The sequence below is a fragment of the Corvus kubaryi genome, unplaced genomic scaffold, assembly GCF_017639235.1.
Source record: "Corvus kubaryi isolate FWS band 111438036 unplaced genomic scaffold, C.kubaryi_AGA036_p1.0 37266, whole genome shotgun sequence".
NCBI lineage: Eukaryota > Metazoa > Chordata > Aves > Passeriformes > Corvidae > Corvus > Corvus kubaryi.
The window spans coordinates 1094111-1111522 of NW_024581081.1; the positions used below are offsets into that span (position 1 = coordinate 1094111).

At 38.1% G+C, this 17412-nt stretch overlaps 1 protein-coding gene across 5 annotated transcripts in view; it reads left to right on the top strand.

Annotated features, from left to right (window-relative positions):
* MAP3K4 (mitogen-activated protein kinase kinase kinase 4) overlaps positions 1-17412 on the top strand; it is a 68193-nt gene that overhangs the window by 23042 nt on the left and 27739 nt on the right. For all 5 annotated transcript variants that reach the window (XM_042025055.1, XM_042025051.1, XM_042025053.1 and 2 more), the window contains 9 exons: positions 1147-1389; positions 7097-7243; positions 8432-8589; positions 8926-9042; positions 9456-9555; positions 9640-9723; positions 11773-12039; positions 13872-14021; positions 15021-15182. In XM_042025055.1, coding sequence (XP_041880989.1) covers positions 1147-1389; positions 7097-7243; positions 8432-8589; positions 8926-9042; positions 9456-9555; positions 9640-9723; positions 11773-12039; positions 13872-14021; positions 15021-15182 — 1428 coding nt within the window. The remainder of the gene's footprint in view (positions 1-1146; positions 1390-7096; positions 7244-8431; positions 8590-8925; positions 9043-9455; positions 9556-9639; positions 9724-11772; positions 12040-13871; positions 14022-15020; positions 15183-17412) is intronic.

Genomic DNA, 17412 nt, shown 5'->3' on the forward strand with positions numbered 1-17412 from the left:
ATGATCTGTTTGTTAATGAAAACTTTTTGTATAAAAATCTTTAGCTCTGGTGCTATTCTGGTGCTGCATATTCCTTTTAAGGAGAGTAAAAAAAAGACATTAATATTCCAAGAAGATATGTTTTTAAATATGTGTTTTAATTTTCTGCTAGATTATAAGATTACAAGGTTTTCTAAACTTCCTAGGCAGTACTTTATAATTGATCTAATTACTGGTCATGTCTTTTTCCCTTTTGTAGTGGTGTTTAAATTTGGCTGAAGAAAAACCTAGAAAATGCTAGTCATGTCTAGTATAGGAATGAAGGATATTCAGATGTCATAGTTAGCAGCTGAGAAATGAGAATAAGAATAAAATAAAGTTAATCTGAAACAAATCTCATCCTTAAATGAGATTTAATTGTGTGGTGCTATCTTCTGGAACTACACATGTTCTGCAGTCCAGCTTTTCTTTCTAAATCAAGCCTCAGTGCTTCCATGCACAGCCTTGCTTACAATGTTATCAGAAGGTGTATAGTTTAGATTTCTAGGATGTTTATTTCATATAGTCTCAATTATTTTCTCTAATTAGAAAAGTAATTTTCTTTAAATGTAATCTTAATTTAAAAAAAGTACGTTTATTATTTAAAAAAAACCTGAAATCCCCAAAACAACAAACCAGCTTGACCTCTATATGTCATCTTTCTTTTTTAAACAGTTTAAATTGAAATCCACCAAAATTCAAAAGTTACTTTTTCAGTACTTTAGCTTAGTTTAGCTAGTGACACTTTTTTGAATATTGCATTCATTTACAATGTGGAGTTCTATGTTAATATATGCATTATGTATTTGAAAAGGAACAAGGTTATGTACCTGATCTAGCTTAGTATACGGTTGTTTCTCTAGATACCGTCATAGCAGAAACATTAAGTAAATGTTTTTTTTCATTTCCGAGGGTCCATAATTGTTTTTCCTGAGACTGATGATCCTTAAAAAAAAAAGTTAGCTTTAACAATCCCCAGTGATATAAACTTGAAACTTCTGTGGTTGACTTGCCATCTAATAGACTGTTACCTTTTAAAAACACACTTCTGTGCATGCTACTTTAAACAAATCCAAAATCCAAAAGAATTACAAGGATCCTTTTCATGATACCTATTTTTTGTTACAGTTTTCAGAATTTCCAGATCCCATGTTGTGTTCAGATTATGTGCAGTTACTAAATTTCCCACCTTGTTGCGAGCAAAAATGCAGCGCTGTATCATGGGAGGAGTTGAAATCCATGGATTTGCCATCTTTTGAACCTGCATTCTTGGTCCTCTGCCGAGTCCTGCTCAATGTTATCCATGAATGTCTCAAGCTGAGGTTGGAACAAAGACCTGCTGGGGAACCATCTCTTTTGAGTATTAAACAGGTTTGCTTCAGTTGCTTTTTTAGTACATATTTCCTGTTTGAAATACTTTGTCATTTCATTATGATATGGTTGTCAGCTTAAAGAGGATTAATGTAAGAAATTGCAATGTATGATTGTGTAATAATTATTGTAAATGGTCTTGTATTTCATATGGAGATCTGCTTTTTGCATAATAAATAACTGATCATATATACCTCTGATTTAGGCTTCCAAATCAAAACTGGTGATTAAAAATATTGTTAGCCAACAAAAGTAAACCGTATTGGTTCCATTTGCATCATAAGCTATATAATCTCTAGCACATCTTCTGCCATTTGGGTTTCTTAGGCAGTATAAGCAGTTTTAAGGATCTATGTTTCTCTTTTTTTCCTTGATTTGATAATTCTTCTCTTGCGAATGTAAGGCATCTGCTAACATGCAGTAGTCACATAGTGGAAGTTAATTAAGAAGAAAAACGAAATGAAAAAAAAAAAGTTTTTCCCCAGCATATTGTATTATTTTCTGTGGGCAGTGACCCAAGATTGTCAGTCCTGTCATTGGTTGAGAATATTGTATAAGGATTTATTTTCTGGAGGCTAAATTCTACTAAATTAATCTGATCTCCCTGCATAACCAGATCAGGGTTTTATCAGATGGTCTCCAAGGGTAAACACGTAAATAACTTCTTGGACTGATTATGATCTCACATTCCAGTTATTTGCTGATCCAAAATCCATTGCTATGTTACTTTATGGTCCCAAATAAATTTGTGCTTTCTTCCTTCTCCCCTCCTGTGCTCCCCCTTGCTCCCCCCATTGATTGAAGCCTACAAGTTCAACCTTAACAGTCATAGAGTAAAACGATGCATAGCATTCTCTGTTGTTAAGCACAACTGCTCCAGAGACTGGGGAGGTTGTTTTCCCCCCCGGCCCCCTCCCCCCTTAACATTTTGTGTGCTCCTTGTGGACTCCGAGTTAAGTAAAAATTATACTTTCTTCCTGTAAAACAATGTGTTTGTACCAGACTGTTTTGGTGGTGTGTGGGAACCTAGAATGCAGAGAATATTTGTGATAATCTCACATAGTATTCTATCACCTAATTCACACCATTGTAGATTCAAATTCTTCCCAGAGGTTAAGCAAATTTTCCCATGGACAAAGGTCAAAACCAGTACTGTCCAGGGGGGGTAAAACCTTTCAAAACAGGCAGAGAAATACTCTCTTCATTCTAGGTTCCCACATCAGTGGATACTGCCTTGCTGATGACATTGAAAAAATGAATTCAGCTCAGCAAATGCTTCCTGTCCCACGCAGTATTTCTGAACAGGCAAAGGAGCTGTGGAGGTTGTTTCACAAATAGATCTGTTTGTTTCCTGAAGAATTATAATTCATAAAATCTTGAGCAAGCTCAAAACAGGAGTCCGGGAATCTATGTTATTCTGCAAGTTCACGGAGTATTACAGAGAAGTCTGGATTAGAGATACTCTGGTCCAACCTTCTGGAAGCTGAGTCCTACAATTAGATTGATCCCCAAATTAGATTGTTTTATTATCATATTAGAGCATAGTCAGCAGGTTGAGGCAGGTGATCCTTCCCCTCTACTCAGCCTTAGTGAGGTGCATCAGGACTGCTGTGTCCAGTTCTGAGCTCCTCAGTATCAGAGAGATGTGCAGCTCCTGAAGTGGGTCCAGTGGAGGACAGCAAAGATGATTGGGATCTGGAACATCTCTCCTGTGAGGAAAGGCTGAAGGAATTGGGCATGTTCAGCCTTGAGAAGAGACAGCTGAGAGGGGACCTCATCAATGTCCTGCATCACACTCTGTAGCCCTCAGAAGCTGACCATCTGGAATATGATCAACCCAGCTATCTTCAGTCATGCTGCTCTCCTGGCTGCTGGGCAAGGATGCAGAACTTGCATGCAGCTCAATACAACTGGGCCATCTTAACTGCAGACATAAGATTTTTCAATTCTATCAAGTATTTTTCAGGAAGGAGAGCTGGTGCTGCAGCACAGCTTCTGGAAGTGGCTGCTGCTTCACTTCCTTCTGTAAGATGGTCTTCTGGGTAGGCTGCTGTGCCTTGGCTTTCTCTGCATTGAGGGCCAGGGCCAGTGCTTTATTGTTGTACTTTGGTGAGACTTTATTAGTAGAGGAGTTAATTATTTTTGTTTTGATTTTGGTGCAAGTGAGGCATTCAACTTTGCAGTCCTCAAGGCACCCTCTCCCACATCTAGAGAGGTGGCAGAGACAGAAGGGCAGTTGCCAAGCATGTGAAGTTTAAAAAGGGCAAGCGCCAGATTCTGCACCTGGGACAGGGCAGGCCAGGTTTTGTGTATAGACTGGGGAATGAGATGCTGGAAAGCAGTGCTGCAGAAAGGGACCTGGGGGTCCTGGTTGATGGCAAGTTGAACATGAGTCAGCAGTGCCCTGGGAGCCAGGAGAGCCGAGCAGGGATGCATCAGGCACAGCATCACCAGCTGGGCAAGGGAGGGGATTGTCCCACTCTGCTCTGCACTGGGACGGCCTCACCTTGAGTGCTGGGGGCATTTTTGGGTGACCAAATGTAAAAATGGCATTCAGCTATTGGGGAGCATCCAAAGGAGGGCCATGAGTATGGTGAAGTGCCTTGAAGAGAAGCCATATGAGGAATGGCTGAGGTCATTTGGTCTGTTCAGCCTGGACAAGAGGAGACTGAGGGGAGTTCTCATTGCAGTTACAACTTCCTCTGGAGGGGAAGAGGAGAGACAGACTGATCTCTGTGGTGACCAGTGACAGGACCCAAAGGAATGGCTCGAAGCTGAGTCAGGGGATGTTTAGATTAGATATTAGGAAAAGGTTTTTCACCCAAAGGGTTTAGCACTGGAACAGGCACCACAGGGAGGTGGTCGCAGCACCAAACCTGACAGAGTCCAAGAAGTGTTTGGACAGTGCTCTCGAGGCCCATGGTGTGATTCTTCGGGTGTCCTGCACAGGCCCAGGAGTTTGAGTCAGTGATCCTCCTGGGTCCCTTCCAACTCAGCATATTCTATGATTCTGTCTCTATAAGTATCTGAAGGGAGGGTGCCGGGGGATAGAACCAGGCTCTGCTCAGTGGTGCCACGCAGTAGGACAAGAGGCAATGGGCAGAAAATGATGCACAGGAAGTTCAACCTGAACATGTGGAAGAACTTCTTTACTGTGTGGATGACTGAGCACTGGAACAGACTGCTTGGAGAGGGTGTGGAGTCTCCATCTGTGGTCCCTCCCAACCTTACCCCTTCTGTAATTCAGGTCCTTGTTAGGTCAGATCCTGGATACTTGCAGCTAGAGAGAGACTCCTCCACTACTTTTCCAGCCAATCTGTTCCCGTATTTAATTTTATTCCTGGTAATGTGTTCTGTTCTTGTGTTTTCTTTTTGTTGTTGTTTGTTTTTTTGTTTGTTTTTTGTGTGTGTATGGGTTTTTTTAGTGTGTTTTTTTGGTTGGTTGGCTGGTTGGTTGGGTTTTTCCCCCTTGTGTTAGACAGAATTTCCTTTAAGCAACTTGTGTGTGTTGCCTCAGGTGGGGTCACTGTGCATCCTTCTGAAAGGAGTGCCCTCATTTTCTCTGCAACTGCCCTCTAGGCATTGGAAATTTGTGATTAAATTCCCCTTGCATATTCTCTTTCAAGGCTGAACAAACCCAATTCCTTGAATTTTCTTCCTATGCAAGTAGCATAGCACAGTCTGTTTTTGGTAGTGATTGACCTAGTGAATCTTATTTGAGGCACTGAGACCTAGAAGTGTCTCCTGCTTTTTTGGTACCATTTGAAATACATAGCAGTACTGTGTGAATGTATCAGGCATGCTAGTCTTGTTACTCAACTTTTTCAAGATGGCATTAAATTTTTGTATTACTAGCAAGTCAATTGTATTAAAAAAAAAATCTGATTTTCAATAAGAAGTATATACATAAAAAGAAAACTAGCACAGATTATATCCTTCTTACAATGTGCCTTTTCTCCTGTCCTTTCTTGCTGCCTTCCTCCTTTTTGTCCATGTTTCACTTTCAGTACCGGTTTTTGTAATCCTGATGATCCTGTGTTATTGGAGAGAGCTGTTCTCTTTTAATGGCAGTTTAGTATCTGAGCATTTCAAGATGGTTCTCAAATTCAGCATTAGTGCTGAGAGGTGGATGTGTGTATGTGCATGTGGGTTATTTCTGTTTGGTGGTTAAATTTGGTATTGTCTTGCTCTACCTGCTTTGAGAAAATAATTTATTGTATAAACTACCTAAACAAAAAGCAACCCATCAAACCAATAATAGTGATAATATTTTCAGTTTAAGGTGTGTGTTCTTTCATGTGGTCATTATACGCCAAAATTTTGTTTGGCCACTGCTTTGTGAATTTCAGTTTCAAAAGTTGACACCAAGATTAGCACTACAGATTTTTTGTAAATCCTATATTCTGTTATTCAATAGCATATCCCTGTAAAAGAGTATTATTGAAATAAAAACCTCTATTGTTAATGAAGTTCTGCAAGTTTATTTTGGAATGGATGTGGATTGAAGGGAGAAAAATCCCCCACAGGTTAACACAATGAGTGTTAACACTGGATTGAGTGAAGAAGCACATTAATTTTAAAATACATTATATGTTAAGGATATAAAAGTGTCCTTTTGCATTTCCACCTTATAAAAAAATTACTTTTTCCCCCCTTTTTTTACCTAACTTGGTGAATCTTAAATTGTACAGTTTAGACTATTATTCTTGTTTCCTCTGCACATCGGGGAGTACAACATGTGTTCTGGCCTGTAAAGGATTCCAAAGACTCATGTCATACTAATATCATTCTTGTAGGTTTTTTGCTTTTGTTCCATTATAATTTCTCATACATTGAGTCTACTATATTGATGTATTACTTAGCCAGGAGAGCCATTATAGAGGATTTTAAAAAGCGTATTCATCATCCAGCAATTCCATTCTCTCTGATCCTCAGAAAAGATCAGGGATTGTCAAACCTGAAGACTGATAATGATTTCAGAAGAATACACACTAAGCACTTGAAGGGCTTCTGAAAGAAAGGCATTTGTTAGTATAGGTTTGAAAAGATCCTTGCTCGTTGTGTACTCCTCTACCTGTGGTTGTACATGTCTCTTGAAATAAATAAAGACTAAGCTTTCAGGGAGAGATGACAGCTGTTCCAAAGGCGACCCCTTCTGCAGTTGAAAAGATAACTTTCCTCATGTTAGCTTTGCCCAGGGAAGCAACAAAAAAACCACAAATTGTTTTCAGATCTGGTATGGATCTTGGAGTTGAGGGCGGCTGCCCAGTAGATGGACAGTGAATTCACTGTAGTAAAACACTTCTCTAAGCATATGTTAAACACGTTGCAATTTTTCCTGACTTGCTTCTGTTGAAACTGGTGATTTTGTGACTGTGAGCCCTTTTACCCCTTTCTAAATTAATTATCCATGAAGTTGTTTGCTGTGGCATTGGGCAGGGATTAAGTCTGAAACATCTGCCTCCATCTCCATTTACATTTATGTGGTGAATAATGGGATTGCAATTAAATAATCTTGGAAAACTACTGACATCTTTCCTGTGGATGTATAGAGTAACTGTATTTGTTTCAAAAAGCTGTAGAAATTATTTAGTGACAAAACTTACATATTTAGACAAACTGGACTGGCAAATTAAGCTTTCACTGCCCAGGTGAATTTAAGAGTAATGTCTTGACTGATGGCAGTTTTTGGGTTTTTGTCTTGCAGCTAGTGAGAGAGTGTAAAGAAGTTCTGAAGGGTGGACTCTTAATGAAGCAATATTACCAGTTCATGTTACGGGAAGTGTTAGATGACTTACAAAAGATTGATTGCAACATTGATTCTTTTGAAGAGGATCTGCATAAAATGTTAATGGTAAGCTTCCAAAAGGAGAGTTCAAGTAAGTGTATTAATCTGAATACTGCTAATAGAAATCTGTTATCCCTTTTAGGGATAGTTGCCGTTTTTTTTTTTCCCCCCCCCTGCTTTGATGCAATTTTATTGTTTTAATGGACTTGTAACAGAAGCTAGTGCTGTTTTAGCAATGATTTTTACTGTTTTTTGCTCTGTGGTACAGTAGACTTGTAAATTGCTTGTGTTTACCAAAAATGGTTCATGTATAGAAATGTAAATTCCGTAAGTTTGAACTAAACTTTTAATAACCTTTTAATATTGAATAAAATACGATTTTTTGACTGACATTATATCTTACTGTATTGGTACTTCATTAATACGTAATTGATACCTTATTTTTAATGTGTATTCGTTACTGCAATTAGTTAAAGAAATCTTTTTAAGAAAAACACTTGGCCTCTGAAAGATAGGGGTTGGAACTGGGTGATCCTTAAGGTCCCTTTCAACCCAAAACATTCTATGATTCTATGATCTTGGCATTTTAACAGCATAGTCCGAAAATACCTGAAACCAATAGAAAGTGGATTTTTTGAGGAGAGATGTTACAGATTATTGAACTGAAACAAATTGCAGGTAATTTTTTGCATTCAGTATGATCCTGAAGGGCAGATGGTTGAAGAAGAATTGTATTTACCTGGATTTTTTAAATGTTGGTTTAAAACAATAGTAATTAAGTAAATGTGAGAGATAAGACTTGATGTAAAGGATCACAAAGCGTAAATGTAGAATCTCAGGAACCTTTTTGTGGCACTTACCTGTATCGAGGAGGATATGTTCAGATAAAACCTTTTGAAGTAATCCAGTTAATAAAAGGTACAGAGACTATTTTTCAGCAGCTCAGCTTTAAAAACTCTGGCTACTGTGGATGTTCACTAATACAATGGTAAATAGCAGCACAGCAAGCAAGGGGGTCAGTATTTTCAGGAAGGTATTGTGGAGACATAGAATTTAATACTTCCTGAGCCATAAATTGTGCCTTTTGTGTGAAAACATGGAGCTCATTTCCAGTTGGAGGAAATGAAAATTATTGTAGAAATACCTTCTAAAATTGTATAATACTGAGTTGTTCTGTTGATTTGAGAAGTTCTAGTCCTTAAATTAACACCTTGTGTTACAGTTTCTGTTTAAATTATCTGTTTCCTTGTACAGGTTTACTTTGATTATATGCGAAGCTGGATCCAAATGCTGCAGCAGTTACCTCAAGCATCTCATAGTTTAAAAAATCTGTTGGAGGAAGAATGGAATTTCACCAAAGAAATAACTCCTTATATAAGAGGAGGTGAAGCTCAAGCTGGAAAACTATTTTGGTAGGTTTTATTTAATTACTCTGCTTATGGTGGTGTTTTGTACCAGATAGGTGTTAAAGTTAGCACTTGTTCGGGGTTCCCAGGTGTGACTTCTTGAGATGTCAGTAAGCAGCTGGTAGTCTTTGTGATTATTGCAGTGGCTGTGGGTGTAGGATGCAGTAGGTGCAGGTGGCCCTGAATCTTGCTGTAACAGACATTGCTTCTGTGGACCCTAAGATGCTGCTTGTTTTTGTACGTGGACTTGGCAACAGCTCTCTTGCATTAGGAAGGAAGAAGTTTTAAGGTACCATTCTACCTCAATAAGACTCTGAAGTTCCACCATTTCTGTTGCTACAGTGATATTGCAGGAATGCTGCTGAAATCTACAGGAATATTTTTAGATTCTGGACTACAAGACAGTTGTGATGAATTTTGGGCCAGTGCCGATGACAGTACTGCATCAGATGAAATCAGGTATTAAGTCCTTTGGCTTAATAATAACAAAACACTTACTTATGTTTCTCTTCCTCTGACAGATGCATAATGTATTTTATTTCTTAGAATGCAGACTTCGTAAATGCAAGGCTCCATAGACTACCACTGTACTTCTGTGTGCAGTAGTAATGAACCATCATTTTGTTTTTGTGAAGCCTAGGAAGCTTCTCTTTAGTTCAGTCTGTGAGAGGTTGTCTGTGTAATGATACTTGAATTAACTTCTTATATTCTTATAAAAAATGTGCCTACGCAAGTTCAACTTATTTATCAGCTGCTTGCAAATATTTATGTTCTTTCTACTAACGTATATGTAAGTAATTATTTTCTAGCGGCTCTATAAATGCAATATGATTTATTAAAACATTGTCACTTCATTTCTGCCAATGTTTCAGGAGGTCTGTTATAGAGACCAGTCGAGCACTGAAAGAGCTGTTCCATGAAGCTAGAGAAAGGGCCTCCAAAGCTCTTGGTTTTGCTAAAATGCTGAGGAAGGTAAGTTAGCAGTCTCCTCTTATTTATATGCTTTAAAGAAATTTAGTCTGAAAGCATATTCCTTTGTTTTGTCATTACTTGTAGGACCTTGAAATAGCAGCAGGATTTGCATTGTCAGCCCCTGTGCGAGATCTTCTGAATGCCCTGAAAACAAAAGAGTATGTGAAGGTAAATTCATGTAGGTAATAAGGTTTAGAGGCATGAAAGTGAGCTGGGTATGCTAAGCAGAATGTCAAAGGATATTGGCCTGCTTTCAGTTTTTTATTGGGACATCTATACTTCAACATTTAAAGTGTTGTGTATTTAATATTGAATTGTGGTAGCCAAATTCTGTACTTGTGTTTGTGTGAGTGAGAATGCTAGTCTGTTTTGGGGAATTGGTGTCTTAATTCCTTGTTTTTCCAAAGATTCTCTCGGCGACTGAGGAAAAGCTTTTTTGTTTAATAACAGTAGTGAGTGCTATGAAACAAATGCTGCCAAATCTATAAGGTAAATGGATACATGTTTGAGTAGATAATCTCAGACTATAGACCTGTGTTTTGCTTTTATAAAGCAACAGTATTATAGTGGAGGTCTGCTCTAGCAAGCTTCCTAGAGAGTACTGGGGACATTAGAAATGCAGGGACTCTGTTCTGTTCCAGAAAAACTGTTGCTAGAAAACTGTTGTACAGCGAAAGTAAGTTAAGCTCTTGGTGCTCTATATTTACTGCATTGTAAAGTCCCACATTTGTGGTTTTGCAAAATTTCTTAAAAATTCCTAGGTCAACAAGTCTTAAGTCATTTGCTTCAACAGATTAAATGTATTTGGATCTGCTGGTTTTTTTTGTCCTTCCATATCCATACATTTTATATATATATGTATATATATATATAAAAAATTCCCAGTTGGGAAATAATGTACTAACCTTCTCATGATGTAATTCTTGTTAGATTTAAGTAAATGTTTGCCAAATACAAAAATTCATTTAAGGGGACACAACCAAGTTCTGTAGGAGAGAAGTTCATAAAGGGTTGTTAAATACATGGATGAAACAACTGGCTCAGCAGGGCCCTGGTCTGTGAGTTGTTTAAGAGTTGGAAAATGCCCAGGGAAATCAGTGTATGTTTACTTTAAAAAAGTTTTTTCCCCCAAGTATCTAGTCTTGGCTGCTTTAAGACACCATATTAATTTTGGTAGACCTTTTAAGGATCATATAGTTTTTCTTAAGAACGGTTTTTGAAGAAAAAATTGACTCTCGAGTTTGACACATCTGTTATACATGGGTTAAATGACACACATTTTGATGATGAATACTTTATGTATTGTCCCTCTAATATCATGTAGGGAGCTTAAATTTTTAACAGCCTTTTCAGTCAGATGTTCATTAGTTTTGGGAATCTAAATTTAGCTTTTAGTAACAACCATCTAGTATTTTACATTGGCCTACAGATTATAATAGTTTTAATTATAAAATACATCTGTCTAATGGTAGAAGTGCTTAGTGCAGTGTTTTGTTTTAGCTTGATGACATCTGATAAGAGAATTTAACTCCACCGTAAGTCAATTACCTCATGTCAAATCATGATATTGGCTATTTTACTGTTTTCACAGTCTGCCTCTGATGCCTGACTTGGGTGAAGTATTGCTACCAGTGTGACACATATAATTGGAAGTAGTTTTTAAGTAGTATCAGTAGTATTTTATTAAAAGAGAACACTCGCTGGACTTAATCTAGTTCTTGTGGAAGTAGAAGAGTAACTGATAATTTTTTAGCCAGAGTTTTGTTTACTCTTTATCTTTTGTAGCCTTTGAGAAATGTATGAATTCTGAAGGAATTTTTTTTTAATACTCCAGTCTTTGTTGGCTAATTTACTTTTTAAAATATGACTGTATGTATTTTATACTTGTGTATGCATACATATATAGTATATATGTGAAACTGGACTTCTTCTGTAACAAGATTCCTTTAAAAGAATATGTAGAAGGATTAACTGGAAGTACACGGAAAAAAGTCACTGAAAGATGGTGATCCAGTGGATTTCAAAAGAAACAATTTTTAATGCTTTTTGACTTTCAATGCAAAAATAGTTGAAGATATTGTTTTAGTATATATGTTGTACAGCTTTTTAGGATGGAAATTCTTCCTGTTGCTTAAATGATACTACATATACCTATTTTATCTTTTTTATTTGTCATAAAAGACAGATTCACTCATTCAGTGTGTTTCTTTTCTACAGGTACAAATTCCTGGACTCGAGACTTTACAAGTATTTGTACCAGGCAGTATTGCGGGGGAAAAGTCTGTGATTTTGCAGCTCCTCAATGCAGCTGCTGGGAAGGATTGCTCCAAGGATTCAGATGAGCTTACATATGAGGCCTACTTGCTAATGACCAAACACAGTGACAAAGACCATGAATTAGGTGACAGCTGGAGTGCATGGGAGGGTCAGCCGGTCAAAGTAGTGCCACAAGTAGAAACCGTTGATACGCTGCGCACCATGCAGGTGGGTTTGGTCTTTTTCCCCCACTGTTTGTCATCTCCATGCTTCTATGAATGCTTATTCTATTAGATTAACTGGAGTGATGGAAGTGAAGCATATGTCCTTTTATAGGTAATAAAAAGTTAAATTCAGGAATATGTTTGATTCTTAGTTGTGTTAAATACAAATATTAAATTGATTGTAGCATTTCCTGGCAGGATCAGTCTCTACAAATGTGCATTTTTCAGGGTTGTACTTGAAAATAGAGATTCTTTTAATATCTAGTTGGGTGTTCAGAAGTGTTGTTAAGACTTGAAAGCTGTACATTTTATTATATTAAGAAGTTACAAGTCGCCAAGAACATGTGATGGTTGTGTGCCTTCCACACACTGAGGCATGAAATCAGTTACTCTTGATCTTGGATGAATTGTGACATTTAATGTTAAATTTCTCTGGAAGTTACTGGATGTTCAACAGTTCTGCAGGAAGAAATGTTTCCAGTCATACTTTCCTTCTTCCCAAGCCAACAGGGGTTCCTTGCCAGCAGTTCTGATGCACTCTGACAGCTGAGCCAGCTCCCTGCCCCTCATGTTCTCATATCCTTATGTTAAGCTACATGAATTTTCCTTTTGGTATGTCATGCAGTTCCTTGGATCCTACCATAAATGGGCTGTACTGTCCAGGAAGAGAGTGACTTTCCATGTCACTGTGCCTGACCTTTAGCATTCAGAGGGTTCTAGCAATTACAGGCAGCTGAAAAAAGTCCCTCTACAACATACTGCTGCTTTTAACGTGCAAACATGTTGTTTCTTGTTTGCCTGTTATTCCAATAAAAAAGCAGCCTTTGATTAAGTGCTTACAAGTTCTTTGGACTTCTATCAAAGTTAGTATTTCATTCAGAAAATGAGAACAGCAATAGATGAAATTTGGTTTGCAAATGGTTTCTTACATGTGCAAGTGTACATAAAACACTATGTGTGTGTGTTTATATGTCTGTAACACTAGGTTTTTCTAAATCTAGGATTGAAAGTTTAGGAAATAAAAAGTCCTTCAGAAAGATTGTGTCTTAAAAAAATGCATTTTGATTGCAAACTAGAGAAAATGTAAGGTGTTACTTAAAAAATACTCATCAAATGAAAGAATCTCATCAACACTTAAAGAATTTTAAGCATGAAATTATTCTTTGGGAAGGAGGTACTGAAAATCAGGATGAAGTAGGTCTTGTTTTGTGAGTAACTTGTTGCAGATGCATTGTCTGTAGTTTGAAATCAGCAGAGCTTAGTATGGCAACACCATCTATGATGTATACTTTTATAGACTTGTGCAATATCTGAGCTCTGGTCTCCAAAACATATTACATATTGGTAATTTTCAAATTTTGATCAAATACTATGTGTTAAATCTATGTCTTTCCCTATTGAATAGTGGGATTTTGTCCTGAACTATGTAGAGTTTTTTGGGTACAACCTCTTTGCATATGTAATGGTTGTTATTTCCGTCTGCTTTGAGAAAATATAATTTTTTTTGCTTAGCTGTTGCTTTTTCTTGTGTATAGATAATCTGAAGATAATGTAATGCAGTGTTTTCCCTGTTTTCCAGAAGTGAATAGGACTACATTCCCCATGAAAACTTGATGTGGCATTTACCCTAGTGGAACTCTGCTCATTAGATGAGAATTTGAGTTTAGTTGCCAGCATCAAGCTTTTCTGTGTGAATTTAGATTTTCATGAATAGTGACAAGAGAGGTCTTTCATATAGTAGAATTTAAAAAATAAGTGGTTGGAATCTGGTCATGTTGGGTATGTTTTTACGGAAAGGATTTTGTTTACAAGATCTAGTGGTGTCTTGTATTCTAGGTTGATAACCTCCTCCTTGTAGTCATTCAGTCTGCCCACCTTGTGAGTCAGAGAAAAGCTTTCCAGCAGTCTATTGAAGGGCTCATATCTCTGCACCAGGAACAGACATCCAGCCAACCAATCATTGCCAAAGCTCTACAGCAGCTAAAGGTAAGCAGGTTTTGAGATTATTTGTCAAAACTGATGGTGTTTTGCTCACTGATAAGTAAAAAAGTGGAAAAAGATTTGATTGCAAAGCTAATGGCATATTCTGCAATTGCAAGGTGTGTGGTAGTCCTCTATGGATTTTACTTTCAGTACAGTGTTCACTCTGTTTTTGCAAATGACTTGTGAGTGTGTTTTTGAGCTATATTGGTGTAATCATTTTTGCATTGGGTAGTTGGGAAACAAGTCCATAATGCAGATGAAATACCATAGCAACAGAGTGAATACCTCTTTGGGTGACAGCAATATTGAATTGAAGGAAAGTATGTGATTTTCTAAAAACAAATTCTATCAAAATCAATGATCTGCAGCAAACAACTTTTCTTCCCATATTTGAAGATGCAAAAGTGGGTAGTCTCTGTGTTTATTTTCTATTGGATTTGGTGTGGGTTTTTTATCTTTCTTTGCTTGTTTTGTGTATGTGGTGTGGGGTTTTTTTTATTTGTTTGTTTGCTTTTGATTTTGTTGGATGAGTGTTTTCTTTGATGGGTTTGTTTGTTGGGCTTTTTTTAAGTGGCAGTATCACCCTGCATTCAATAGAGGCTGTGTCCATATTCCAAGGTGAAAATAGAACCAAAGGCTTGGTCGTGCTATAGATAGTAGAACTCATTTTCTCCTTTCTTGTCTGTCTGGTTTTGGTTAGATATTTTTGTTTGTTTTGTGGTTTTTTGTTCATTCCCCACTCACCCTTTTGCTGTCTTTGTTCTTGAAGTTAATCACATGCAAGCAAACTTTATTATAATACTTGAGTTAATTACAGGACTTGCTTCGTGCAACTGCTGGAAAATGTTTGTTTTTACAAGACTGAATGAATTTTTGTGGCATTGTAATACCTTTTCATTTAACATAATGTAATTGTTAGATTCATGTTTGCCTTATATTCTACAGTTGACAAGACTAAATAATATGTTGATATTCCCCCCATCCCTTTTTGTTGTTGCTCAGAACGATGCATTACAGCTATGCAATAAGATAAGCAGTGCCATTGATAGAGTTGATCACATGTTCACATCTGAGTTTGATGCTGAAGTTGATGAATCTGAATCTGCCACTTTGCAGCAATACTACCGGGAAGCCATGATTCAGGGTTATAATTTTGGGTTTGAGGTAAGGAAACAAAAAGCAATTGAAATTTCTGGTTTTACATTGGTGCAAATAAGGTAACTAGTAACTGTGAAAATACAAAGAATTTATGGAAACATTGAATTATTGAGGTTGGAAAAGACCTTTAGGATAATCGATTCCAACTGTTAACTCACTACTACCAGGTCCATCACTAAACCACGTTTACATCTACACACCTTTTAAATAACTCCAGGGATGGGGACTCACCACTTCCTGTGGCTTGTTCTAATGCCTGACCAACTCCTTCAGTGAAGAAATTGTTCCTGATATCCAATCTAAACCTTCCCTGGCCCAATTTAAGGCTGTTTTCTCTTGTCCTAACACTTTTTACTTGGGAGAAGAGACGGACACCCATGTCACTATAACCTCCTTTCAGGTAGTTGCAGAAAGCAATAAGCACCTGAGCCTCCTTTTCTCCAGGCTAAACAACCCCAACTCCCTCAGCTGCTCCTCACCAGACTTGTGCTCCAGCTTTGTTGTCCTTCTCTGGACTTGCTCCAGCACCTCAATGTCTTTCTTGTAGTGAGGGGCCCAACACAGTATTTGAGGTGCAACCTCAGCAGTGCCCAGTACCATCACTGCCCCAGTCCTGCTGACCACACTATTGCTGATAGAAGCCAGGATGCCATTGGCCTTGCCCTGGGCACACGCTGGATCATGTCCAGCCAGCACCCTCAGGTTCTTTTACCCCAGGCAGCATTCCAGCCATGCTTCCCCCAGCTTGCAGTGCTACATGGGATTGTTGTGACCCAAGTGCAGGACCTGGAACTTGACCTTGTTGAACCTCATACAGTTTGCCTTGGTCCAGCAATCCAGCCTGTCCAGATCGCTCTGCAGAGCCTTCCTGCCCTCCCACCTATCAACACTCCCACTCAACTTGATGTTGCCTGTGAATTGACTGAGGGTGCCCTTGGTTGCCTGGTCCAGTCATTGATAAAGATCAGCACTGGCCCCAAAACTGAGTCCTGGGGAACCCCAATAGTGACTGGCTGCCAGCAGGATGTAGCACCACTCACCACCACTCCCTGGGCCCAGCCATCCTGCCAGATTTTTGCACAACAATCAGTGAACCTCTGTCCAGACCATGAGCAGCCAGTTTCTGCAGAAGAATGCTGTGGAAAAAGATATAAAAAGCTTTACTAAAATATAGGTAGATGACATCCACAAGCTTTCCCTGATCCACTGAGTGGCTCACTTTGTTGTAGGAGGAGATCAGGTCAGTCAAGTAGGACCTGCTTTTCACAAACCCATGCTCGCTGGGCCTAATCCCCTGGTTATCCTGTACTGGATGATCCCTAACTTTCAGACTGAGATGTTTTGTTGTTTTCTGGATCCTCCTTGCAGTCCTTCATATAGATGGGCCTCACATTTGGTAATTTCTAGTGAGCTGTGACTTCCCAGTTTTAGCAGAACATTGTTAAAAAATGTGTTGCCTCAGAAATTTTACATGGAATTTATTAGACAGCAACAGATGAATCTGATGAATCTGCTAAATTAGCAATGCCTGGAAATCTAAAAAGCTTTTAAGAACTTGATGATTTCAGGTATAGTCTTGTAAGCCCTGCTGCCTGGCAGCATTTTAGATGATATCAGAATCATTAAGGTTGGAAAATACCTCCAAAGTCACATCCAACCTTCAAATGAGTGCCACCATGCTCACTAAACCATATCACAAAGGGCCACATTTACTCATTTTTTGAGTACTTCCAAGGATGGTGACTCTACCACCCTCTGGTTTAACTTCCTTCTCACGGTTTTTCAGCCTAGAATAGCATAATACTGTAATACTGTAACATGAGACATTCCTTCAGAGTTTATGGTGGTTCTGTGTACTTTCAAAAGCAGCGCAAGCTTTTGACTGCTTGCCTTAGAGTGCAGACATTCAAAATGTTATGTTCAGATGCTTTAACTGTTTTGCTGTTTGATTCCTGGGGGCTTTGTAAAATTTTTTTAAGATTGTGTCATACCCTAACATACTTCTAGGATAGTCTTATAAGATATAGCTGGTATTTGTTTGATTTTTAAATGCACATAGATAACTTTTTTATCCCCTAATGTTACTGTAATATAACTAAAAATAAACACTATTTTGCAGTTCAATCTCTGATTACAGAACCAAGTGTTTATGTAGGATGTTTCTTCAATGATGTGTACACTGTTAAACATCAGCACATGCCTGATGCGCACAGAAGAATGCAGTATGGTTCAGTAC